General features: G+C 46.5%; 1 protein-coding gene across 2 annotated transcripts in view; it reads left to right on the forward strand.

Moving 5' to 3' along the window:
- Window positions 1-10,594, forward strand: part of LOC146179716 (uncharacterized) — a 79,012-nt gene extending 68,418 nt beyond the window's left edge. For both annotated transcript variants that reach the window (XM_084579323.1, XM_084579322.1), the window contains exon 11: window positions 2,446-10,594. In XM_084579323.1, the coding sequence (XP_084435449.1) occupies window positions 2,446-2,823 (378 nt within the window). In that variant the 3' untranslated portion in view covers window positions 2,824-10,594. The remainder of the gene's footprint in view (window positions 1-2,445) is intronic.
- The last annotated feature ends 16,373 nt before the right edge of the window (window positions 10,595-26,967 follow it).

Below are 26,967 nucleotides of genomic sequence, written 5' to 3' on the forward strand. Positions count from 1 at the left end.
TTTGTAGTCTTTGTTTGTTCATGCCCTTTGTAGAGAGACGCACCTTCATTATTTCCTTTATGGTGCAAGATGCCCAACAAATCTCCAATATTCTCAAAGATTCCGGGCAGGAAATCTAGAATAAGTCTGCAATGTGTAAATAATTTTGAAACGACGTTCTCGCGTACAGTGGTGTCCCCTTATAACGATAGAGAAAAATGTGAAATTACTGATCGTAACCGATAACGTTGTTGTCCGGACTAGCATACGAAGGCTGCTCAGAATACCTGTCTAGCTCCCTACTCAAAATTTCTACATCCGCTGAAGATAATACACTGTGAAGAATGTATGCTTTGTGAAACAATGCGTTTATTCCCGTTTACGATGCTCAAGTGTTAGATGCACATAAATAGTTCAAAATAGGCACTTGCTTGTGCAGCAGTTAGTTTCATTACTGCCATTTGCATTGCGTCCAGCTACTGCGAGTACGCTGGTGGCAACCCTTTCGATTGCATAAAATCGATGAGCCTGTAGCAACTCGCGAGGCATGCGTCCGCATGTGGAAGAATTAAGGAAGCAGCGCCGGTACGAGAGCTTCGAAATGCTCTGGACCTACGCCTCGTCCGCTTTTCCTCAAATAATGTTGCCGCGGTCGCCCTTGCCTGACGACCTCCCCATCTGTGGTGGCCCGGATGATCTTAGACAGTGCATTTTGCATAGTCTTCGGTGTCGAATACGGGCCAGCGTCGACTTCATTGTCAGTGTCGTACTGCTCTCGCCACAACATAACGGCGCACTCTGATCTGACAACACATTTTTGGCGATTGCCTTACGAAGAAAGGCAGCACTGTCTGAGGTTAGGAATTCCTTCATAGATCCGTTTGTTTCATTCTTTGCAGCGCGCTCTCAGATTTCGGCTATGTCTGCTTCTTCCACTATGTTAATTTTCATATTAGGCGCTGCTTCATCCTGGCACACCATGCCCGCCTTCTTAAAAGAGTTCCTTTTGGTGGAAAATATAACCTCATATCTTGTGCCATAAATGAAGCGCGTGGGCTTCAGCAGGCTGATCTTCAAATCGGGGGCCTGTCCTGACGTGCGAGGGCACTCAATAGCTAACATTAGCCACTCCAGCACGTGCCGTCGATACAATGCCTTGAAATTGATAATCACGTCGGCATCGAATTGGGTGGCAAGAACATCAGCTCAACTGTTATTAGCTTCGGGCTAACAGCGTGAGCTCTGCACAGTTGTCGACTAGCAGAACGTTCCATCCTTGCTCTTAACGACATCGTCAAATTCCCGTAGCCATTCCGCGAAAAGATCGCGAGTCATCCTGGCCTTTTTATTACTGGGATAGCTGACCGAGTGAAGCATGCCGGCTTTTTAGATCTCGCTTTACCGAATGGCTTAAGGCGGTGACTGCCATTCACGTTGGCGCACAACAACACGTAGCCCTCACTTTGGAGTGCTTCCCGCCAAAGCACGGATCGCCCTTAAGTGCGTGTGTTTTGGGCAGCAGCAAACTTGGGCTATTTCATCCTAGGTACATGTCGTTTTGCTCGTAGTGATCCAACACGGAAGGCATGTTCATTGGCAGCCACTCTTCTTTCTCCTTCACATCTAACAAGGCCGCTTCTCTCACCATGTTTTTGTAGACGATTCTGTGCTGGTCAATAAATTGCTGAATCTAGCCTTCATCAGTCTTTAAATTATCCTTTAATGGAAGATAAGCAAGCTTCCCCTTAGCGAACAGTATTGGCCCACTGATGCGCACGTTCTGGTCTTGGATAGTGAGAAACCATTGGTCTCTGCCTCACCATTCTCAGTGCATAAATGCTTCCGATCTATTTTGCGTTGGTCAGCATGGCGGTAAATGGCCATTATGATCGCAGCGCTCCCTATTTCCAAAATCTTCAATATTGTCGATTGCGTGAGTCCATGCTTTTTAACGGGGGCACTCACTTTCACTCACTCTGAAGCCATGACGAGACTCATATTTTACAGCTTAGGTTCCAGCGACACACCCTTACGCTTGGTCTTTGTCATTTCCAAGTTGAGAAAACCGGCAGAGAAATCTAATATGCTGTCATGGACAAATAGTTATATATGTTTTTTTTCTCATAGCGTCATTGAAATTGTTGACACTCCGAAACGAACCTATCGTTATATGTGGTATCTTTATAAGTGGACTTCACTGAAGCACCCCATACCTTGGGATTAAACGGGTTGCTGCAGGCCAGCAGTTTCTATTACCGCGACGTTAAATGCATAGCCTATATTGAGTGTAACACGTTGCATGTGCATATAAGCTACCTTACACACAAGCGCAAGGTACGTAACATGCGTTTAGGAAACATACATGATCACCGTTCCTTGCCATGGCGCAATCCCCTGATTAAAGCATAATTATCAGCGGCTGTAAGATGCACGCTTTAGAAGCAGTGACACTTTTATTCTTCGCAGGACCTGGGCGCGGTGAGTGAGAGCGACATAGACGAGCTGTACCACACCACATACGCAGCGCTGCTGTCGAACCAGGCTCAGGCGCTTGGTGACTACTGCCACATCGTGGTGGCCCGGTTGCCTTACACCACGCTGCCAATCCGCCTAGACCTGGTGCCCGAAAAGCGGTACTTGCTACCAGATCACTTGCACCAACTACTGGCCAAGCTGCTGTACGCCACGTTCCTGCCCGAGAGTTGCGCGGATGCGGCGCTCAGCTCGGACGCTTGTAGGCGTTTTCAAAATGCCCTTGCTATCGCCTGCAATGCCCACAACACGCGGGGTTTCGCTGCGCACAGCCTCTGTGGAAGGCTTCAGGCTATGCTTCGAGAATCCTGATAAGAGAGCGTTACTTTTCCTTGACTGGGTGCTTGCCATCATGTATGGAGTGACAAGGACTCTGAAAGCGACCCCCCTTGCCATCCTCATTGTTTTTGGAGTGAAGATCTCTCTGTGCGACGGAATACAACATCGCTTTACTTGACCAAACCCTAGGCGGTGATTCTTACCTCGGCGTGGCTGAACAGGGCTTTTATGTTGCAACCAAGAAAGCATTATCATATGCTATATCATGAATGTAATCTCGTAACAGTACTTCACTTGAAACATGCATTTTGACAGCTTACAGTTAGTGTGTGCAGAATGTCAATAGGGTCAACTTGCATCTATGGACTACATGGGCTGTTGCTCGCGTCCACGTTTAACAGCTTCAGGTTCAGTTATGTCAGAACTGTGGCACGAGCACAGTGGAATAACGGTGTGAAAACAAAACTGCAGCACAGATGAAGTGAAGGCAATGCACTGTATCAGATGCAGTTTTGTGGGTTATAGCTTATAGTCAAGTGGAGGGGACAACGTCAAAAAGCAGAAACCCGAAAGGCTGGTTGTTGTGTTTAAATTAAATATTTATTAGGCTCACTTGCCTCCAAAAAAAAAAGAATAATCATGGCGCCATCAGCAGCAGCAATTGTGGAGGAGGAGGATGAGGAGAAAAAACTTTATTTCACGAACAATTTGAGGCACATAGGCCTCCAGGGTCTCCGCACGACCCCACTTCGCGATCTAAACGTTCATGTGATGTTGGTATATGACGTATGCGGCCCGACTGATGACGATCTTCTTTCTTTCTGGCCGGATCCGCTGATCGCAGTGAGGTCTCCTAGTCCTCCCAAGTTCGGAGAGGCACCGGCCCGGCCAAGGGAGGAGATGCCGGGCCAGATAAAAGAATGTGGGTAAGGGTGGCTTTGGGGTGAGAGCACAGAGGGGAATATTGGCTTAAAATTTGACAGTAGAGCTGATGTCGGCAGCATTCGTGTCAGCAGGCGACGCCAGATTGACTGTTCCCTGGTATTGAGGGATGGGTGGGGTGAAGGATAGATGAGGCGCACAGCGCGGGAGTTTGCAGTGAACTCAGCAAAGGAGTGCATGCGCTCCTTCGAGAAATCCCCCACGAGGTCCGCCTGTGCCCGGTTTTTAGACCCTCGGGGTAAGGAGTCGACGGTCTCGTTGCCGGGATTTTCCGAGTGAGCAGGCATCCAGATGAGCTCAACCCGTCGAGGGAGGTGGGGGTGGGAATGTGCAGCAGGTGGTGCGCCGGAGTATGAACCTGGCTCCTAGCATAATTTAGAATGGCAGTTTAGAATCGTTAAGTACATAACTGGCATCTGTGTATGCCAGAGCAATAGCCATAGCGGTCTCCTCGGCTTCCTCAGGGATGGTGCCTGATGGAAGCTCGAAAGTTAGGGGAGAAATGGGGGGGTTGCGGACAACCGCAGTGGCCCGTTCTCATCGCAGGCGGCATCCACCCAAACTGCTTCGGGCTCATTCCCGTACCATTTGTGGAGCGCTGCCGCGCGCGCCTTCCTGGGACCTTGGTCATGATGGGGGTGCATGCTCCGTGGTAATGATTTAGCATAGATTGAAGTGTATATGTGGGTAGGGAGTGTTCTTAAGGATGCATTGTTTGCGGGAATAGTGATGCCTAGCGTACTGAGTATGCGTCGTCCGGTAGATTTAGCTGCCAGTCTGAGGTATTGTGCCTGTAATTGGGCCTCTCGAAGTTCATGTATTGTGTTATGGACACCGAGTCTCTCGTTGCTTGTGCTCTTCGGCAATTATAGTGCAGCCTTTGTTGCTTGCCGAATTAAGGAGTCTATTTGCTGGACCTCACTGCATGATAGTTTGAGGCATGGTGTAGCATGAAGAATTCGGCTGAGAGCATAGGCGTCCACTAGGCGAAGTGTGTCCGCCTCTCGGAGCCCATGTGCGCGTCCTGCCACCCTTCTGATCAACTGCGTGGTGTTTTCAACGGTCTTTTTGAGCCGCTTAATGGTGTCTGTTTTTTTTCCCAACCTGTTGCAGGTATAGTCCTAGAATGCGGATGGTATGAACCTGTGGTATACCTGTCTTCCCTGAATTAAGATTTCTATGGGGCTTTAGTAGGTTCGTCCTTTACGGGGTATGACTAGTAATTCCAATTTTTCTGGCGAGCACTCTAGTCCGATTGTTGCTGTGAGCTTAGTTATCATATCTGCGGCCGTTTGTAGCGTCTCTTCGATTTCGCCGTCCGATCTGTAGGTTGTCCAGCGTATTATGTCATTGGCGCATACGGTGTGACCGAGGTGAGGAATTTTTTGTTGTTCTGTGGTTAAGGGGATAAGGGTGATGTTGAACAGAAAGGGGGAAAGAACGGAGCCTTGCTTCGTGCCCACATTGGCAAGTTTGTGCGGTGAGGTGTGCAGATTGTCGATGTGAAGCATGGCTGTTCTGTGCAGGAGGAAGGCTCTTATGTAGTTGTAGACCGTAGGACCAGCTTGAATGTTCGTGAGTGCCTGTAGGATTGCTGTGTGTTGTACATTATCAAAGGCTTTCATGAGATATATAGCAAAGATCACCTTAGTATGCGTTGGTATATGTTGATCAAGCACTGTGGACGTTAGCTGTAGCATAGCGTCCTGCGTAGATAGAAGGGGCCTGAAACCGACCATGGAGTGTGGAGTTTGTTCCGTGGCATCCATGTATGTAGTTAGCCGAGCTAGTATAACCTGTTCAAATAGTTTTCCTAAGTTGGAGGTTAGTGATATTGGACGCATATTCGCCGGGAAATTGGCTCGTTGTGTTTTGGTATTAGAATTACTTTCCCGTGTGTCCATTCTGCTGGGAGTGTCGCTTCTTCCCATTGTTTGTTATAGAAGTTCAGTTACTGCAATGATTTATCATATAGAATTCTTAGCGCCGCATTTGAAACTTGGTCTTCGCCTGGCGTTGTGTTCTTGAGCTTGTGAAGTGCTACCCGTATTTCTGATGTCGTTATTGCACCATCTAATACATTATTTGGTCCTCCTGTATAGGGGGAAGGGATTGCGGCTCAACAAGGTTGACGACTGGGCACGTTGGTAAGGGTTCACACTTAACCAGCCAAAGGACGAGACATCCTTGTCCTGTCCTCTTCTTTCCTGTGTCTCGTCCTTTGGCTGGTTAAGGATTGCGGTTGTCCCGGGGTGGTGTGCATGTGCTTTAGAGTAGCTAGAAGGGCATCTGTGTCACGTCTGTGGTGATGTGTTAGTCTAGCTATTATGTTTCTTGTGCATGTCTTGCTCTAGGTAGGGTCGAGAAGGTGCTGAAGTGGGTGCCGTGCCTTTTAGCCCTTCACATATTTGTGTCCAATTCTGCTTGAACAGTTGCGCTCCATGGTTTTCAAGTTGCGTGGCCAGATGATTATTCTTCCGCTTAATTTTGCGGTTGTGTTTCTTTGAAGCATATCGTTTAGTTAAACTACGATTAAACAACCTTATTTCGGAGCCGTGTGCTGCACATGCCCGTGTGTTCACCGCAAGAAATTCGCGCCTGATATATGACGAAGTCGGAAGGAGGTTTGCAGGGATAAGAGTCTCCTCCGCTGTCGGTCATTTACCGCCGCTCTGTGCATGTGGGGAGTCCACGTGCGGCCCGATCAAAAGCGCCGTACCGCTGAATAACGGCAGCATACCAGACACAGTCGTTCTGAGGCACGCAGTGGAAGCGGATGTGTGGTACGCCTCTGGCGCGCTAAGGGGCGAAGTACAAGCGCGGGCACGTGGCCTTCTGCCATCGAGTCTGACGCCTTCAAGCCAGCGCCCAGCCGACGGCCATTTTTCACCTCTCTGACTATCCGTATATATATTTTTTTCTTGTCCAATCTTGCTATCATCATACATTGTACTCTTTGTTTATTTGCCTAATTGATTGACTTTTTGTGTCAGCAATCTTTGTCACGTTTTCGGTTTGCCTACGCTTTACATCTTACTCTTGTTCATTTATTGCTTACTTTTATTCTCCCTTCTAATAATTAAAAGTTTTGCATATTCTCCGCATCTTTGGAATTCCATCTGATTCACCTACGCACAGACACACGTGAACTCTACACAGGCAGGCCGGCCTAATCAATTTTGGTGTCAAGCTCTGACTGAGGTCAGATGCTGCAGTAAAAGGCCCCTGTGCCTGTGCATCCGTTGCTGGCGCCTGGCAAGTGTCGACAAGAGCAGTTTCTGACACCCTTACCTTAAGTAAAAAAAAAATATTTTCACACCTGATTTCTGCCTACTTTGTCTAGCTAATACCTTTTGTTTTGTGATTACCGTGTAAAACCTAACAGCGGGATATTTCTTTTATCAGGAGTCGTTATTTGACGCATATTTTCAACATGGCTCCTAAGGTTGAATCTGTTAATCGTTAAGAGAAATATATCTGTGATTAGCTACTGCTAGACTTGCTTGTACGCACGGTTACTCGAAGTAAAGCTCTCTTGCGTTGCAGCTTGTTTATCTTCCGTTTGTTGCCCATTTAGTTAGTACCTAGGCAGCGATTATCTCAGATCTGGGCTCCTCAGTTTGGTCGACTCGCCTTTTATCACCCAACAACTTTGGGATGCATCGACGCCGCTTACGCAGTCGCAGTTGGTGTCGGTCGCTGTAAACGTTTGGGCTTCCCACTGCCTCATCTATAATTTACCTAAAGAATGAATGTGTGTGTTCGTGTGAAAGTTTGAACGAAGAGGAAAGGACATGAGCCCATGACTGACGTTTGTTTCACTGTCCCCACCACTGCCAGCATGTAGATAGAAGGAAGAATGAGAAAAGGCAGAAGAAATTTATACAAAAGAAGGTATACACAGGTGAAGTCGCAGAAATGCTGAAATCCTACAGTAAGGTATCCAAGGGCGTATCTTGAAGGAAGCCAAGGAGGGCCTAGGACACCTGTGAAGACTTGTGGCCAAGGATAAAGACGAGGTGTTCCGAGCTTCGAGAAGCGAGACCCAAGTTGCGATAGGCTGGCCGAAGGCGGAGACACTGGGCGTTAAAAGCTTGGCACTCATCGAGGAGGTGGCCGATTATTTCCTCGGCATGGAGGCAGTGGCCGCATTCCGCAGAGGACCCCAAACCATTTTTGGAGGCAGGCTGCGGTGCACAAGCAGCCCACTCGAAGGTGGCGGAGGCTCCCCTACCAGGCTAGATCCCTGGATGGCAGCGGTCGCAGAGAAGGGTCGCTCAGGAGCGAGTCGGATCTTCGGAGCCGCTCTTTTAAAAGAGCGGGTGAGCCGTGGCTGAGTAAAGACAGTGGCACCTCGTTTGGACAGCCGGTGTTCACTCGCTGCTCCTTGATGCCTTCGCTCATCAGCTCCACTACGAAGTCAGCACCTGATACCAGGAGCTGTCGCTCAACACTCGCCGTGTATAACGTATATAACAACGATGAGAGGGAAGAGTCCTGTTTCAGGTCCCTACCTACTACAACTTCGCTTGAACGGATGTCTTTGAGGGCGGCTAGCACTGTGTTGTTGAAATAGAGACGTCGGTGCCTCTTTGTGCAGATTTTGGGAATTCCAAATGCGTCAAGACGTTGTAGCATTTGTTCGTCAGGGACGCTGTCATAAGCATTCACTATGTCCAGGAAACTGCTCACCAGCCCTCTTGCCTTTTTTCGCCCCGCCGGGGTGGCGTAGTGGTTAGGGCGCTCGACTACTCCGCCCAAGGACGCGGGATCGAATCCCGGCCTCGTAGGCCGCTTTTGGGTGGAGCTGAAAAGCTAGACGCAAGGCGCCCGTGTGCTGTGCGAGGTCGGTGCACGTTAATGAACCCAGGTGGTCAAAATTTGCGGAGTCCTCCACTACGGCATCTCTCATAGCCTGAGTCGATTTGGGACATTGAATTCAAAAAACAAACCAAACATACCAGCCCTCTTGCCTGTTTTCGCGCAATCTCTATGCATTCCTTAGTGAAAAATCCCGTATCGCATTAAACGGGTTTGTACCGGTCCTGTATTAACCCCATAAATTTCATACCGGTGTCACCAGTCCTGCATGACGATTAAGCAAGTTTACACCGGACAGGTCATGTCCCGTATGAATCTCAAACCGGACGTCCTGCCCAGTGTGGAGTTAATACATGACAGACCATTTCTGGTATGCGACTCATACAGGACATCCCAGCCGGTATAATTATGAAACAGGGTGGACCAGACTGTATTGAACTCATATATAGGACAGGCCATGTCCGGTTTAACTGAAACCGGACAAACCCGGAATAAATGGAACTGATACAGGACAGAGTATTTCCACTTCTCAACACAATTCGGGCGGATCGTGAAGCTCGACCAGATTGACCACATCGGAACATGCCGGCGCCCTAAATAAGCATGAAACCGTACAAATTATCCATTACAAAAATTTTCTGTATATGTGGAGTACACGTTATTTCACAAATACTTAAAAGATATGCAGCCGTGGATGTGTGCGCTAGCAAGTGCATACGCGCATCGCTTTGATTTTGCGTGTGCAACAGTCGCTGCAGCTTGTACGATCTTGCGGTGCATCTTCATATCTGCGACTAAATATCTGCCACCTTGAACGCGAAAGTGCAAGCAAGAACGTAGCGTTTTGTTAGCGAGGATAAAAGTACGCTCGAGAATAAATGAAACACATCGCTAACCATTGAAATATGCACAGGTTGGCCGGACATGGGGAGTCGCTTTCTCGCGTGTTAGCGTAAGCAAAACACTTGTTCGGAAGTAAATTCATAGACTTCGCTGCTCTGCTGGCAGCAGGTGAAGCTAAAATAAGCAGTATTACAAGCGTTAGTGCACCGCATATCGCTGCATGATGCAAACTTTACATGCGTTGGAAGACGATGACAAAACACATCAGCACTAGTAATTTACGACATTCTGAGGTACTTCTGCAAGACAGCGATGCAATGTAAAGATGCGGGACACGAATAACCCTTCGTGATAGCCAGGAAGAAGATTCAGCTTGAGTAAAGGGCGATCGGTCAATTACGATTACAAATTCTACACCTACAAAAATACACAAAGTACGAAAGAGCAATGTCGACTGCATAAATAGAAATATAACTACCTCAGCCGTATCCCACCGTGGTGCAGTGGTTAGGTGGTACCGACCACTAACCACTGCACCGCTGCACTGTACAAGGATGTTATTTCACAATTGTTCCCAGCTCCATTGTACAGAACCTTATACTGTGAAGGCCCAGGGAAAGACGTGTTCAAGCGAGTTAAAAACATGACTCTAGCACTGGGCGTAAATACATTCTTTTTTAAATTGCATACAGGAACCCTTCCAGTCAAAATATGGATGGAAGAAAAGGGCCTTTTTGTGCCTTGGGGCTCAAACTGTCTACTATGTAGGAAACCTGAAACAGTTGAGCACGTGTTCCTGGATTGTTGGGATGCGGTGTTTTACTAGGATGTGTTACAAAGGACAGTTAAAAAAGACCTTCCATTGACGCCACGTGGAATTCGGTACTTGACAACTGTTAATGATGATTTTCAGTATGACCTCATCATGCTATTCGGCCTTCACAGTATTTGGAGGGGTAGGATGGCTTATAGACACTGTGATGTCGATGCACGATCTGTATGTGATTATTTTGTTGAACAAGTGTATAAACTAAAAGAAATTTTGAAGCAGCAAGACGCTGCGGAGGAGGTCTTGAGCCTGATGGGCGAACTTGTAACGAAAGTCCATTAGACACGGTTGTCAGCCAAGGGGAATGGCAACCACGATCTTTTACTGATGTATTTGTATCAATCCATGCAATAAAGAAAAAAAACCGTGGTGCAGTGGTTAGAGTGTGTGCTTGTTGGCCGTGAGGACCGAAGTTCGAATCACGATGTGTGTATTTTATTTTTTGTTTTTTTCTAAATGTAGTCGTGTTATTTTAGAGCTCTGCATGCATTTTCCAGCCTGGCGTCGTTTTTTGTTTCTGAAACAAGGGCCGCGGTCCATACAGAAATTTGAAGTTTGAAGTTTATTTTCATTTCAGGAAGAAATGAGGTGCCCGAGACAAAAAGTGAACGTTTATTCACTTGACGGCGCTCGGGCCCCAATACATGGCAACAGCAAGGGGTTAGTAATTACAATATCGGTAATTCCAAAATTCAGATTGTGGTTTCAAACAAGAGTTACAAACATCATAATTTTCCACATAATTCAGTCTGCTGTATGAGAGCTCCGCGCGGTTTTAATTCGGCTCAGCCTGTATGAATTAACAAGAAACCGGACGGGCCCGTCATTGTTGGAACTGATACCGAGCAGAGTATTTCTACATCTGAACAAAAGCCGGGCCGATCGATGAACCTTAACCAGAATGACCATGCCAGACACGCCAGCGCACTAAGCATCATAACAAACATATTATACAACTCATCATCATCATCAGCAGCCTGACTATACCCGCTTCAGGGCGAAGGCCTCTCTCATATTTCTCCAATTAACCCGGTTCTGTGCTAGCTGCATCCACGTCACCCATGCGAACTTCTTGACCTCATCCGCCCACCTAAATTTCTGCCGCCCTCTGCTACGCTTTCCTTCCCTTGGAATCCAGTTTGTTACCCTGAGCGACCATCGGTTGTCCTCTCTTCGCACTACATGTCTTGCCCATGCCCATTTCATCTTCTTGATTTCCACTAAAATGTCAGTAACTTGAGTTATTTCTCTGACCAAATCTGCACGCTTCCTATCTCTTAATGTTACCCCTACCATTTTTCGTTCCTTAGCCCTCTGCGTTGTCCTCAACTTAAGCAGAACCCTCTTGGTTAGCCTCCACGTTTCAGCCCCATAGGTGAGTACAGGTAAGATGCAACTGTTGTATACTCTCCTCTTGAGCGATACCCGTAATGTTCTAGTCAATCTGCGAGCGCTTGCCAAATGCGCTTCATCCTAATCTTATTCTTCTTGTTATTTCCTTTTATGTTCCGGATCTGCGGTTACTACCTGTCCTCAGTAGACATATTCGCGTACTACTTCCAGTGCATCGCACACATAATGTAAACTGATGCTCCTTGCCGAGGCTGTTGAACATTACCTTAGCATTCTGCATATTGATTTTCAAGCCTACCTTTCTACTTTTCCTGTCTAGGTCATCAATCATTATTTGCAGTTAATCCCCCGAGTTGCTTAGCAAGGCATGTCATCAGCAAATTGCAGATTACTGAGGTATTCTCCATATACCCTTATACCTAAGTGCTCCCATTCCAAGTCTCTGAATACTTTTCTCTAAGCAAGCTGTGAATAGTACGGGGAGGTCGTGTCTTCTTGCCGTACAGCTTTCATTAAGGGAATTTTGTTACTTTCTTAATGCAGAACTATAATTCCTGTGCAGCCACTATATATATATTGTAAAAGAAGGCTAGGTCGAGACGGCAAGGTCGTGACGGCAAGGACAGCGAAGCCTTGTCTAGCGTTTTTAATCTGATCACGAACCCAGGCGCGCGCCGGAGCCGGCGCCGCGGGACGATGATGATGGTATGTACAAATGAAAGAAGAAGATCATGGCATGTACAAATGAAATAAGGTCCACAGAAGGCTCACACAACCTGCCCGGGGAGTCGGAAGCGGCCAGCCTGGTCGCTCCTAATTAACCGATGTACCGCGGCGCCCAAACGGTTTCAAGCGAGACACATGAACAATTTCAGTTCCATGGTGGCGTCGATCGGATGGCGGATCAACAGGCGTGACTTTGTAGTTAACTGTAGAAGTTTGGCTGATAATCTCGTAGGGACCAAGGTAGCGGTGGTGGAATTTGTCACTAAGGCCAGGGGTGCGCAGTGGTGTATACAGCAGTACTTCGTCACCGGGACGATAAGAGACCACGCGATGCGTAGAATCGTAGCGACTCTTGCGGTCTTCCTGGCACGCTGCTGTGTTGAGGCGGGCAAGATGACGGCATCTAGCCACACGAGATAAGAACTGGGTAGGTACTGATGTGGAGTAGTCGGGCGTAGAGAAGAAGGAGGCGTCGAGAATTGTAGTGGGAGGACGGCCATAAACGAGGAAAAATGTAGAATAACCGGTAGTCCGCTGTACTGCTGTGTTATAGGCGAAGGTGACGAATGGTAGAATAGTGTCCCAATTTCGATGATCCGGTGTGATGTACATGGAGATCATATCCGATAAGGTGCGGTGAAATCGCTCAGTCAGCCCGTTAGTCTGGGGATGGTAGCTTGAGGTTGTCTTATGAAGGGTGGATGGCGCGTGAAGAACTTCGGCAACGACTGCCGATAAGAAGGCCGTCCCGCGGTCACTTAGGAGCACCCGAGGAGCGCCACGACGCAATACAATTGATCGCAAAAAGAAATTTGCTACTTCTTGAGCGGAACCGGTCGTACAGGTGCTGTCTCAGCGTAGCGTGTAAGGTGGTCGACAGCTGTTATAATGCAATGGTTACCCCCATCGGAGAGAGGTAGGGGACCATATAAGTCGATGCCGACTACGTCGAATGGCGTGGCGGGACAGGGAACGGGTTGTAGAAGGCCAGCGGGTGAAGAAGTCGGCCGTTTGCGACGTTGGCATAGAGGGCAGGATGCGACGTATTTGGCAACGCTGGAAGATAGGCCAGGCCAAAAGAATGGTTTTTTCACGCGGTCGTAGGTTTTGTCAGCACCAAGGTGACCTGCAGTAGCGTCATCGTGGAGAGCCGCCAGTATACGTTGACGAAGCACACGCGGCACGACTGGTATCCAGCGAGTTCCATCAGGGCAATACACGAAGCGGAGTAGGATGCCATCTTCGAGCTTGAAATTGCGAAGTTGTCGGCGAAGCCGAGCATTGGGTGGGTCCGAAGCGCCAATAAGGCGGTCAATGATGGGACGGCAGTAGGTATCGGCTAATTGCTGTGAGCGGAGAGCGTGTTTGTTCTCTGAGTCGTCAAATGAAACTGTTGTGATATACGTCGGGGAAAGAGATGGTCGGCTGTGGTCATAGGTGGAAATGCAATGGGAAGAAAAACAGCAAGCCGAGTCCGAAAGTGGACAGCGAGAAAGAGCGTCGGCGTCTTGGTGTTGGCGACCCGATTTATAAATGACGTCAAAATTGTATTCTTGCAGGCGTAGAATCCAACGGCCAAGTCGGCCTGTCAAATTTTTGAGCGAAGACAACCAGCAAAGAGCATGGTGATCGGTCACAACTGTGAAGTGCCGACCGTATAGGTAAGGGCGAAACTTTTGGACAGCCCAGACGACGGCAAGGCACTCCTGTTCGGTAATAGTGTAGTTTTTCTCAGCTGGAGTCATAGTCCGACTGGCAAAGGCAATCACTTTCTCGCGCGAAGTTGCATCGCGCTGCAGAAGTACAGCGCCAAGACCGATACCACTGGCATCAGTGTGCAGGATGGTTGGAGCGCTGTCACTGAAGTGGCCAAGAACAGGGTCTGATGTGAAGGCATGCTTCAGGTTATTAAAAGCAGCTCGCACTGTTCAGTCCACACGAAGGGGCTGCGTGCTTAAGTAGTTGATGAAGTGGAGCAGCAATACTTGCAAAATGCTTTATAAAACGCCGGAAATAAGACGCCAGGCCGAGAAAACTGCGCAATTCTGTAGTCCGTTGTGGACGAGCAAATTTCAAGACCGCGATGATTTTTTCAGGGTCTGGACGAATGCCGTCATGGCTGACTAGATGTCCCAATATTTTAATTTCCCTCTGTGCAAAGTGGCACTTCTTGGTGTTGAGCTGAAGGCCCGCTGAAGCGAGACACGTGAGGACCTCATTCAGGCGCGTGAGATGGTCGTTAAAAGTTGACGAAAAGATGACAATGTCATCCAAGTAACATAAAAAGGGTCTCCATTTTAGGCCACGAAGCACAGTATCGATCATCCTTTCAAATGTCGCTGGTGCGTTACAAAGTCCGAAAGGCATAACATTAAATTCGTAAAGGCCATCGGGAGTTGCGAAAGCGGTTTTTTCTTTATCGTCCTCGTGCATAGGTATTTGCCAATAACCTGAGCGGAGGTCCAAAGTCGGAAAATATTCGGCGCCTTGGAGAGAGTCAAGGGCGTCATCAATTCTTGGCATTGGGTATACATCTTTGCGGGTAATTTTGTTGAGTGCGCGGTAATCAACGCAAAAGCGTACCGAGCCGTCCTTTTTTTTAACTAGCACTACTGGTGAGGACCATGGACTTGTCGAGGGACGAATAATATTGCGATGGAGCATGTCATTTACATTTTCTTCAATTACCTTTCGTTCAGAGAGGGAAACCCGATAAGGCCGTCGGCGAACGATAGAGTTACCTTTAGTAATGATGCGATGGTGCGCAACACTAGTCCATCCCAGTGGTGGGGAAGTGGCATCAAAAATGGCTTGGTGTTGTCGAAGCAATGTCAGCAGTGCTTGGCGCTGGTTCGGCGTGAGGTTAGGATTAATAGTCTTTGTGAGAACGGAAAGAGAGACGTCTGTCGAAACACGGTGCTGAGGCTGAGGGGCGGTGAGCACTATCAAGGACAAAGGTTGAACATCCACTTTGCAGGGGAGAGAAGTTCCTTTTCGGAGCACGAGTGATTCACGTGAAGTGTTAGTGGCCGCTACTGTCGCTAAGCCGTTGCAGAACCTCACAAGACTAGACGGGAAGGCGATACCGCGTTCAAGATGACGATAAGATGGTGCGATGAGTACGTCCCCGTCAGCGATGTGGTCAGAAACAACGGTAAGCAGTTTTTCGCACTGAGGAGGCAAAACAGTATCAGCGGCGGCAACTAGGGGATGATGTCGTTCAGAAACTTCGGATGAAAAATCGCTGTCTGTCATATGGATAACACGGTCGCCACAAGAAATTAACGCCGAAGCGGTTGACAAAAAATCCCATCCTAAAATCATCAGATGCGCACATGGTGAGGGCACAGCAAACTGCACATGATGGCGGATGCCGTCAATAACAATTCGTACGGTGCACTTTGCTAAAGGGCGCAAAGGGACGTCATTGGCTCCACGGAGTTCAGGCCCATCATATGGTGTCGTCACTTTTCGCAAACGGTAGCACAAATGAACGTTAATGACAGAAATTGCAGCTCCTGTATCAATCAATGCTTCGACCGGTAATCCTTCAGCGAAAACAGAAATCACATTATACGGGCGATCTGGAGGAATTTTGGTAAGTTCGCAGAGTGCAGTTTGACCTCCGGAAACTGCAACGCTTAGTTTTCCGGATGGCGGACAGGAATAGTTGTTGCGGGTCGGAGAGGGGAAACTGAGCGGCGGTATGGGGATAGGGACCGACGTCGGGATGCATGGGTTCCACGAGGCTCAGACGAGGATTCTGGAGGTGGGGATGATCTTCGAGGTGGGCTTGGAGTAAACCGGCGTTGATAATATGACTTTGGAGGGATGTCACTTTCAAAGGTATCATAACCACGGCGCTCGTTCTGGAGGCGGCGACGACAGACGCGAGATATATGTCCTCTAATGCCACAGTAATAGCAAATTGGTCGGGAGGGGCGCCAAGGTGCGTAATAGGGTGGTGCAGGTTGAGCCGTCGTTACTGCATTGACGTGATTGTAGTTTGGTGCCGGTCGAGGCGGAGGAACTAAAGGAGGGGGGGATGCTGCGACGTGCGCGTAAGTCGGTACCGAGCGGGGTGCCGGAGGGCCAGATGGTATAGGTTCGGTGATTGTTGCTAGCTCTTCTTTGATCATGCTGCGAAGACCTGCATCATTAGATGTTGCGGAAGAGTGTTCGCACCCGTGTCGACAGACAGGCTTGAGCGCCTGGAGCTCCTCGCGGATGATGGCTCGAATAAGTGCCCGCAGGTCGAGATCAGCATAGTTCGGGCCAGTAGCGTTGGCGGGCTGCAATCGGGAGGACTGCAGCTGGTCGATGCGTTGGCAGGTCGCAATAATGGAATCAATAGTTGAAGGATTCTGAGCAACTAGGATGTTATACGCCGTAGAATTGATTCCTTTCAAGACATGGTGTACTCGTTCATGTTCAGCCATGGTGGGGCTAATACGCCGGCAGAGTGCAAGTATGGCCTCTATGTAAGACGCATATGACTCATCAGGACCTTGACGGCGTGAAGCGAGCTTGGTCTTCGCGATCTCAGTCCGAACTGCCGGGTCGGCGAAGTACAGTCGGAACTGCTGTTTGAAGGTGGTCCAGTTAGTTGTGTGGGGCTCGCGGTTGATGAACCAAGTCCTGGCGACCTCAATAAGGTAGAAAGAGATGTTGAGAAATTTCAGAGCATCGTCCCACCGGTTGTAGGCACTGCAGCGTTGGTAGGTGTCAAGCCAGTCATCGACATCTTCATCGTGACGACCAGCGAACAGCGGCGGGTCGCGCTGTCGTGTGGGCACAGTCGGAGGGGGTGGTGCAGCCGAGGTAGAGGGTCCGGCTTGTTCTTGGGTACTGTCGGTAGACATAGCGATGGTGGCAGTTGCCAAACGGCGACCGGAACGTAGCTCCAGCGAGAGGCAGGGCCCAAGGCAGCAAGGGGATCAAATTTCGCCTCCACCACTTGTAAAAGAAGGCTAGGTCGAGACGGCGAGGTCGTGACGGCAAGGACAGCGAAGCCTTGTCTAGCGTTTTTAATCTGATCACGAACCCAGGCGCGCGCCGGAACCGGCGCCGCGGGACGATCATGATGGTATGTACAAATGAAAGAAGAAGATCATGGCATGTACAAATGAAAGGTCCACAGAAGGCTCACAATATATCCTTTCAGGTACGGCTCGTGTACCCCCGGATTTCGCAATGCCTGCATTACCGCGGAGGTTTCTACAGAGTAAAATGCTTTTTCGTAATCAATGAATGCTATGTATAATGGCTGGTTATATTCTGAGCTATTTATCTCAAATTATATTTCCGAGTTATATTTCTCAAATGTTTACATATAGAAACCACTCAGTCGGAAGTGTATTCATCGACGTCGCTGCTCCGCTGGTAGCAGGTGATGCTAAAAAGCAAAGTATTACAAGTATTAGTGCACTGGATATCTCTGTACTAGTAAATTATCATACCTTGAGGTGTGCCTCAATAAACCGACGCATGATAAAGATACCGGACATTTGTGAATCCTCCTGATAGCTTGGAAAAAGATTCGGCGTGTCTATAGGGCGATCAGTGAATTATGGCCATAAATTCTACAGGCAAGAAAAATATACAAAATACGAAAGAGCAAAATTAGTTACATATACCAAAGTAACCTCCATCCGCCGTGGAGTAGTGCTTTTTTTTAAGGTGCCGGTCAAGACCACGAGCATCGAAGTTCGATTCCTTGTTTGGCAATGGAAGTTTTTTTACACTGTATTTATTTATTTTTTAAATGTAGTCGTGTTATTGTATATTGTTGCATACTTTTGTCCGCCTGGCGACGCACTTCTTTCCAGAAACAAGGGCCATCAACCATACAGGCTATTCCGGTATCAGAGCTCCCTGCGGCTTCATTCCGGACTTTCCACGGCAGTACAGGAATTTCCTGAAAGAGCCCACAATCCTGTGTCCTAGATCCTGTACAGTAAACCTCTATACAATTTCGTCTATGAATTTTATACAGGATTTGTTGTTCTCATGGCGGCGGCCACGCCGGAACCCTTTTTGCAACTCGGTTAAGTGGTTGCCTTCTTCGGCTCACCAGGGAATCCAAACCTTCAGGATTGGCGCGAATACCCCCGGTACAGCACGCTGGTGATAGTGACTGGCCCATAGTCAAGTAACAGATGGGCATCACCATTCTTTTTGTGGTGGCAAGATCACTCTGCCACGGAGCCAGCCATCCGGAAGAGGGCTGCCCGCCAGCATATCTTTGAAAACACTGCCAAGCTGTGCCCGGAACTCCATAGCGATCTTGAATTGAACGTCAACAGTGCATACATTACTCCAAGGTCATTTGAAAACTGGCTTCCATGCCTTCCATTCTAAACACAACCACACTGGGCTTTTTGTATGTTCCGTCCGGTGCTTCTCTGTGTTTTATTGCTTTCATTGTTCTTGCAGCCGTGAAGCATGTAGGCCATAAGCACGCATTCTCATTTTCAATCCAGTTAGAGAGAACAACGTCAACTGAATCATCTTTCGGAAATCGCACCAGCGTAATCATGTCTGAAAGAAAAAAACTTCAAAGGATAAATGTCGTCTACAGTGACACCTCGGTTTAACGAAACCTGATTTAAAGAAAGTGTTGATTTAACGAATATATCCCGACGCCCGCTCATATGCTCAAATGGTCTAATGATTTGAGTAACTCGAAATAAAGAAGCTGAGTTCGCTATCAATCCTGATTTAAAGAATCTTTTGGGGAAACATGAAGCCGAAGTCAATTTGGGTGTATTTTGTACAAAGCGCTCAATAATGTATTGACTGCGCACCAACGGTAACATCGTGCCGCAAATACATCCTGCTCTTGCCGAGCTGCGCGGTGCGAAACTCGAGTTATTGATTTTGATTCATCAGATTTCGCCAGTGGTAGAAACACGGCCCGTCGACCCGGTGTCGACAGCGATGCCGCATGCCAACACCGGCATAATTTATGGTTTCCCTTAATCTGCTCCGACAGTTTGCCTTCACACGAGAAAAGAACGCAAAAAATACCTGCAGATGTTGCGTACAAACCGCAAGCAAGCAAAGATCAGCAGCGTCTTTGCTGGGAAAGAAATTTAGTCCCCTGGAACTCTTCTTGCCGAGGTAAAATTTTTGTTGCTTCTTTTCATACGCGCTATGGACGTCTGTTGTTTCGCGTACCTCAATTTCATAGTAGCAACATAGCATAGTCGACAAGTTGGTAGCGTACATAAAGATCCCGAAACAGTACAGGTCGCTTGGCCATCGTTTAAGTTGTCTGTTACATCTTTTCAAAACATTTCAGTTCCAGCGCATTTAGGCTTCGCAAATATGATGCCGTGGTATTTTCTTGATATTGCGCACCATATAATAACCAACTTTATCGAATTAAGTGACCGAGAAAAATTTTCCTTGCTGTAAAGAAGTTCTCGATTTAACGAAATATTTCGTGGTTCCCTTCAACTTCAGTAAATTGAGTTTTAATTGTATATCTACATTATGCCATTTCTTGATGATAACATCGTTTTCCACCCTGCTCTGCACAGCTTTCACAGGGGTTGCTCCTGCGAGACCCACGCTTCTTTTTCCTCTTTCTCTGCTAGACGTTCCTCTGCCGAACATACACCCCGCACGTGCGAACTTTGTTATCGTCAGCCCCATTTTGTTCCGAAGTTGAGATCCGACGTTGCCGTTTGTTCTTTTTATATTTTTTACAACCCTATTTCCTACAATCCTACATGATCTGCATGCTAACCTTGGCTCATCATTCAAACTGATGTCATATTTAGATGCTGCTAACATTTTTTTAAAGTACTCATAAATGGCAAGTCATAAAAATAAGAGTTGTTAATGGAACTTATTAACCCATGTAAGTGTAATCTTTTGTTTACTAACTGTCGCTATAATCCTCGTCTTTCCTTATATAACCTCTGAAGTTCCCGTAGAACTAGTTCAGTCGCACAAGCATTTAGGCATAACATCTTCAAATTATATTTCTTGCAGTTTACATGTTACTAACATATTATCAGTAAACAGGGCGTCAGGGGTTTTAAAGGTCAATTTTTTTCATGCTCAACAGATAAGGCTACTACCCTAAAGATCGTTCGCCAGTTCGAGATTAGAATTTGCGCTGCCTATTAAAAAGTTCTATCAAACTTAACTTATTAGTGTCCTGAAACCTCAAAATCATGCTGCTCGGTTTATTTATTCATTGTACAATTATTATGACATCACCGTTTTCTCCTTGAAAGCAGCATCCAGTTTATTGCCTGAATTCTCTATCGCCGCACCCACCGCCAGCCAATTTCTGTTTCACAAATATTTTCCCAGGGCCATGTACATCGTACGTAACATTCTCTCTACCTCCCACCCCCATTCTCACATATAATCGCATCAGCAATCAGCTACAAATTGCCTATCCACCTCAGATACCATCACATTCTCAATTCCTTTTTCCCACGTAGATGTCTCAAATGGTCTTTCAAACCGCTGATATCATCTCACGTCAGTTAGTTGAGATATATAAACCCTTTTCCTCTCCGTGAATACATATAGTTTATTTTGCCACTCCTTATGTAAAATTCATTTTAGGGGCTGTAAAGTAATTGTGTTCTTGATTAGATACATCACAGATTTGACCTACAAAATTGAGACTCAAAGTCTGAGCAATTAAGCTCGAATTCAAATATGACAGACATTCATTGAAGAATGAAACATTGCTACAGAACTTTTCAAATTGAAAAGAGGTTGGACTGTGAGCCAAAATGAAGAAGACCTGTGCTCATAGCATAGGCAAGAGCTGAGAATTAATTCCTGCACGCACTCCCAAAGCTCAGAATAGTTACAGTCTCCAAGGGTGATCAAAAGGTCCACTGCTGATGAAGAAATACAGGCAGCCTTGTCCTGTAAAATAAAAAAATTGACTCAAAATTTTAGCTACCAGGCGGCCTGAATGAATTAACTACCAGGTACTCATGGCGAGATGCTGAGCACGGCAGCAAAAGACACTTGACTGCACGCTAGCCAAAGGCCAGATCTTGCACGAGCGCGTCAGGCTGGAAACAATGAAAATACCCGAGTCTGTAGACTTCCACGGAGTAGTTCAAAAACCACAAAATGACATGAACTGCCTAACAAGAAGCACTTTCGACCCATATTATTCCAAACAGAAATCATGAACAAAATTACAGTGGAGTCAGAGAGGACAATCAGTTGTCTCTAGTAGATGACTTTAGCATGAACCATGAAAAAACAGCGGCACGAAATTGAAGCCCTGTACACGAAGCACGTACCTCTTCTGTATGTGGTGGCTTGTAAGCTGCGAGATATTCTGCAGGTGTAACGGGGCAACGCATCTCACTATTATTAGTCTAGGGTACCACGACGAAAGGAAATTACGATAGGCTGCTTGTACTGCAGAAGCGCATTCTACGTCTGTTTGAAAACTACAAAAGTAAAATAAGTGACTTGCCAACCCAGCCACTCTTCCTAAAATATGATTTATTACCAGCCAACAAGGTATATTACTTTAAACTGATGCAAATCATCCATAAAAGAAAGCTGTACACAAGGTACACAGATATATCTCCACATTATAGCTTTCGAACCCTTGCACATAAAACAAAAAAAAAGCCAGAACAAATTATGGCAAACAGGATCTTGAATATCAAGCAGTAAAATTACTAAACCTTCATGAACACAGGATTGATCTTACGTTACCATTTAATTCTTTCAAATCAGCATATAAAGCATTCCTCAAGACTATAGAATATATTTATTGAATATAGGTGCACCCATCTGAATCCAAATGATCAGTTTTCGTTTTTTTGATGATTATTTTTGCTTACTCCTGTCAAATACAGATCCACATTTTTATTGCATTTTCTTCTCATCTTCGTGCTGTCACATATTGTCTTATGTGTTTGTTTCGCTCCAAAGTGGTGTTATACTGTACACTGCATTGTGTGTTGATATATATCTTGTATATCTATTTTTTTTAATTTGCTGTATTGTTATCAGGACATTTCCCTTTGTATGCATCGTAACGTGTTGCCTGTTGCAAGCTGCATATGGGAGACGAGGCCTTGTCAGGTTACACGCCTTTTGCCTCGTCTTCCACTTTCACTTGAAAGAAAAAAATAAAGTGAACTGAACTAGTACTCCCTTACTTATCCTATGGTGTAGCTGCTGAAGCGGATGTCTTTTAGACTTTAATTCAGAAGGCTATCAGACTTCCTCACAAGGCAGATCAGGTCACATGCATCTGTAGTGCAATATGTCCACACTTTAACAGGATGGCACTGTTCTGCATGTCATAAGTATAGATTATCCAAATGTTTGTTCTAGCAATTTTGAGCTTGTAAAATCTATCGAAAATGAAATTCATGCGTTTTTGAATTCTTACCTTGAATTGTCATTGTAATGTTACATATAGTACTGTGGGTAAAGAAATAGGTTGATTTCATCTCTTGTAGAAGCATGAAAACTGCACACCTGCGGTGACATGCCATGCTTATACATTGGGCTTTAGCCATATGTTAAATCTTCATCTTTATTCTGGTGCTGAGGCTTGCATATTAATCAGTTACAATAACAAAACCTACTTCCCCACAGCTGCTCTAAGGAGACGCTTTACTGCTAGCCTACAGATGATGTCGATACCCTTCTGACATGCGCCGAGAGTGTCTTCGGGAAAGCTACATGGAAACAAGCAAAATGTTTTGCTTACAGTATACAAAGGTGACAATTTTTAATGATGCTATTATTCATCACTTATTTAGAGCTGTAACGATAAATTTAAAAATGTGCCTGTTAAACCACTTGAAATGCCAGTTTCCGCCACCATTGCATACCTGTGTATCCCTACAATACTGTGGCTGTGATATGTTAATATACAGCGTCTTTTATTCTTACTTTCTCTGCACACGAACTCCATATCATGGCCATTGCTGAGGTCCCATAAAGAAGGAAACATTTATAACATGCTATGTTTGTTCAGAGTGGCATGTTGAAAAAGACGAAAAACATTACAATACTGAATGCAAGGTTCCGGCCAAATTATGTATGTATCTTATCTTGTGGTATTCTTTATGCGTTTTGGTGCTGTTATTTATATATGAACTTCCTGAATGGAGATGCACACAGGAAATGCTTTTGGAAAAAGGTGATGAGGGAACTGACTGTTGCACTTGGACTTAAGCAACGTTCAGCAAAGATAACGAAATTTATTCTCCCTTCTTTTGCAGGAGGAGCCCAGCCTGCTTTGAGCAGCTTAGACCCTCAGGAACAGCAAGATCTGATCGATTGAGTGCTCGTGATAGTAGCGGTTCCTAGCATGCCAGCCTGAGGAAGCTGCCTGCAGATAACTGAATCATCTCTTCACCAGTTCCCAAATATTAGCTTTCAGTAAACACCTTTTCTCATCCATCTTCCTAAAGAAAGAGTTTTCCATGGCCGAGAATGTCCTTAACAATTATACAAGTATGTTAGTACTCCACTTTGCCGGCTTTTTACTATGCCATTTTGTCTATATTTGCATGCAGTTTAAACGTCAATATTTTTTTAGTGTAGATTATAAAATATTCAGTATAAAGCGTAAAAGAATCTAAAATGCGGTTTTTACAACCGTGCATGCAGGTGTGCTTATGCACTTGGCATGTTTCAGAGATGGTACGTTTGTTTAAAGCTCAGTTGGCATGCGTGCTTCTTGGATAGAAATTTTATTAGCATACTGCTGCTCAGTGCTTTGTTGCGTTAATGCAAGTACAGTAGAAAACAGGCAAATTAAACACCTGTTGCATATGCTGTTGTATGTTTTAATCGTTCACAAAAAAGTCTTTGAGCACTGGTGTGTAACGGAAATTTCTGCGCCACATGCTTGCTTAGCTTTACACAAATGTTATTGGCAAATGTCTACACAAATAAGGGGCCCTGCAAGCAAGGTTCGAGAAACGTCCAAATGTCCATCCGGATATACGTTGAACGTGATCCGGAGTCACAAACGATTCTCCGACGGATGTCCGCGGTACGTATATCGAAAACAAAAATAAACGGTTTTCCGTCGGACGGCCCAACCTTCCAAAAAGGACGTCCGTCGGTTGTCCGTTGCACATCAATGGCCGTCTGGATACATTCCCAACGGTTGACGACAAATACAAATGGTGCGTTTCAATTCTTAGACTACGTAGACGTCAACAGGTTCGCGTATTGGAACGCATCTACCTGTCTACGCCTGGCGCACCTCGCGGCTTAAATGTTGAACTAAAACATTTCAATAACTGTTATAACGCTGTTTTCTTTGAAGCTTTACGACAATACAGGCGAAAATCACGTTTTTAACGGTTTGCCAATTTTTTGCAGCAACAATTTTGCATGTTTAATCGTCACAACGTAGATAGACACTATTAATAGGTTAACGTAGCAGACCGAGTCCTCAGGCAATGAGCCCGCTCACGAATTGACGGAAGAAAATTTAGCCCATTTTGCCTTTTTTATTACTGATGCTGAAGTGTACATGTTTCTCAGACGTCTGATTCACACAGCTGTCAGAATGAAAACATGCAAAATACTGTAAACTTGAGAGGATTACGGACGATAGGTGATAACCGGCTACAGCAAACGAAAAACTTTGTGGCGTTACACCTGTCGTCTGTAGTCACTAGACGAGGAAACCAAAGAGAGCAACTAATTTAATAATATACACGCACAAAAAATCAATGCGCAACAAGCGGGCATCGTCAGGCGAGTTCGTTCTTTCGAGATTAACTGAAAATCCGTGGAAGAGTTTGCCACGGTTACTACAGCAAGATAGAAAATCCAACGTGCGCCGTACAGCAGCCGTCCTGACTCCCGGCGAGGTGCCCAGAAAGCGACGAGTTCCTCGATAACATCAAGACTGCAGAAACTCGTCAAGTTAAAAAAGAAGGCTAACAGCATCCAACGCACGCTTTCCTCTTAGAGCGCGATACAATAATCTGCAGTGCTATGAACCTCACGACCATAAAGACAACTAAATTAGCCTTTAGCTAACGCACACATTGACGTAACAACTCACGATTGAAAGATCGTTCATATGCATACTCCGGCGTTCGCAAAGAGCACGACCACCGTACAGCTACTGCCACCACCGCACGCACGACTCGCTCAGCGCGAACCGCGCACTGTCCGTCTTGTTTAGACAGTATAGTCTGCATCGATGTTGCCTTCGGCGAAGACGTACGTCTTCTCGAGACTGCTTCGCGAGAATTGGAACGCGTCCCAAGATGGCGGCTGCCCGCGTAGCTGTCTAAGTAGACGTCTACTAGGGGGTATTAGAACACATCCAAAAACGCTTGGCCGAGGAACGGCCAGGGTTCTGTCAAATAAAATGGTCCTCCGTAGAAGCACCGTAAATGCACAGCGCGTTGCACAGTGGGGGCCATAGTTTGATTCTCCCAGCTAAATCGCTAAATCCTTGCAGGTCAAAATTCGCACAAAAGTGCCACTTGATCGGCAGTATGTTTATAGCAAATTTGTTTAGGGCAAGAGGAGCCACAGGCATCAGCGGCGCCATATTTTGCCGTTTGCAGCAACCTTCCATCGCCTTTCTTTTGCTATGACGGAGGTCCTGAAATCAGCACAAAACGGCGCCACCGGTTCTATTGTATGCGCAGCGGCTTCTTTTGCTTCGTCGCCGCCGCATACGGGTGGAACATCCGACTTCTGATTGAATCAGGGAAGTGTTACATACGAATTTGGTATAAACAATACTGCGGACCAAATGCTATTTCAGTGCGAAATGTGTGCTGCAAAGATTCAGCAATTTAGTGGAGAGAAACATTGAAACATTGGGCGCGCACGTAATTGTGCAACGCGCTGTATGTACGTTATTTTGAACAGCGAAAAGGGCGAGGCATTGATACACTTCTCTAGAATATGGGTAGTGGGTTGGGGAGCAAGCGCGCCCCACACGATGCGGTGAGGCGGCGAGCGTTGACAGGACACAGATGCATGCGGTTGCGCTGCAGTAGCCAATGCAGGCGCAGTCGCTCTTTCTGAGACCCTGTGGTTTATAGATGCATGTGGTCGGCTGAATGAATGTTCGGTGGAAGCTAGAAAAAAAAGCGCTTGGAAGATTGGTGGCTTAAAAGCAGAGAAGTGACATAATGTTAGGAATGTAGAAATAAATATTCTATATATGAAATGATTATATAGTTAACAGATGCAAAACAATTTTCAAAATTTAGGGAAAAAACGAGCATGCTAGCAACTGCTAGCACCCTGTTTCAAAGGGCACGATCCTAGATTCTATCCATCCGTCCTATTTGGCCGGCGCGCCCTCGCTGCCAGCGGGACAGGGTATGGCCCGGGTGCCGCCAAGTCGCCTGCAGCTTTCCGTTGCCATGTTTGCGGCGCTTTGCAGTTCTGTCTTTCTTGGCGGCGTTGAAAAACTGAGGCGAATCCGAATAGTCGGCGACTGCGGTATCTGATAGCCCGCGGTTGCAAAACGAGAAACAGCTAAAGGACGAAGTGCCAGAAGCCGCCGCTGTTCGCTGTGCCAAAGGATGCATGAGACCGATGGAACACTCCATAAAAATCTCAAAGGTTTGAATAAAACATTTTGCACGAAAACGAATGGTAACTGAGAGTGATTACTACAGCCCTGGATTAAGGAGGGTGTTGAGGAG

Source organism: Amblyomma maculatum, chromosome 9, assembly GCF_055883805.1.
Source record: "Amblyomma maculatum isolate TAMU_Amacu chromosome 9, ASM5588380v1, whole genome shotgun sequence".
NCBI lineage: Eukaryota > Metazoa > Arthropoda > Arachnida > Ixodida > Ixodidae > Amblyomma > Amblyomma maculatum.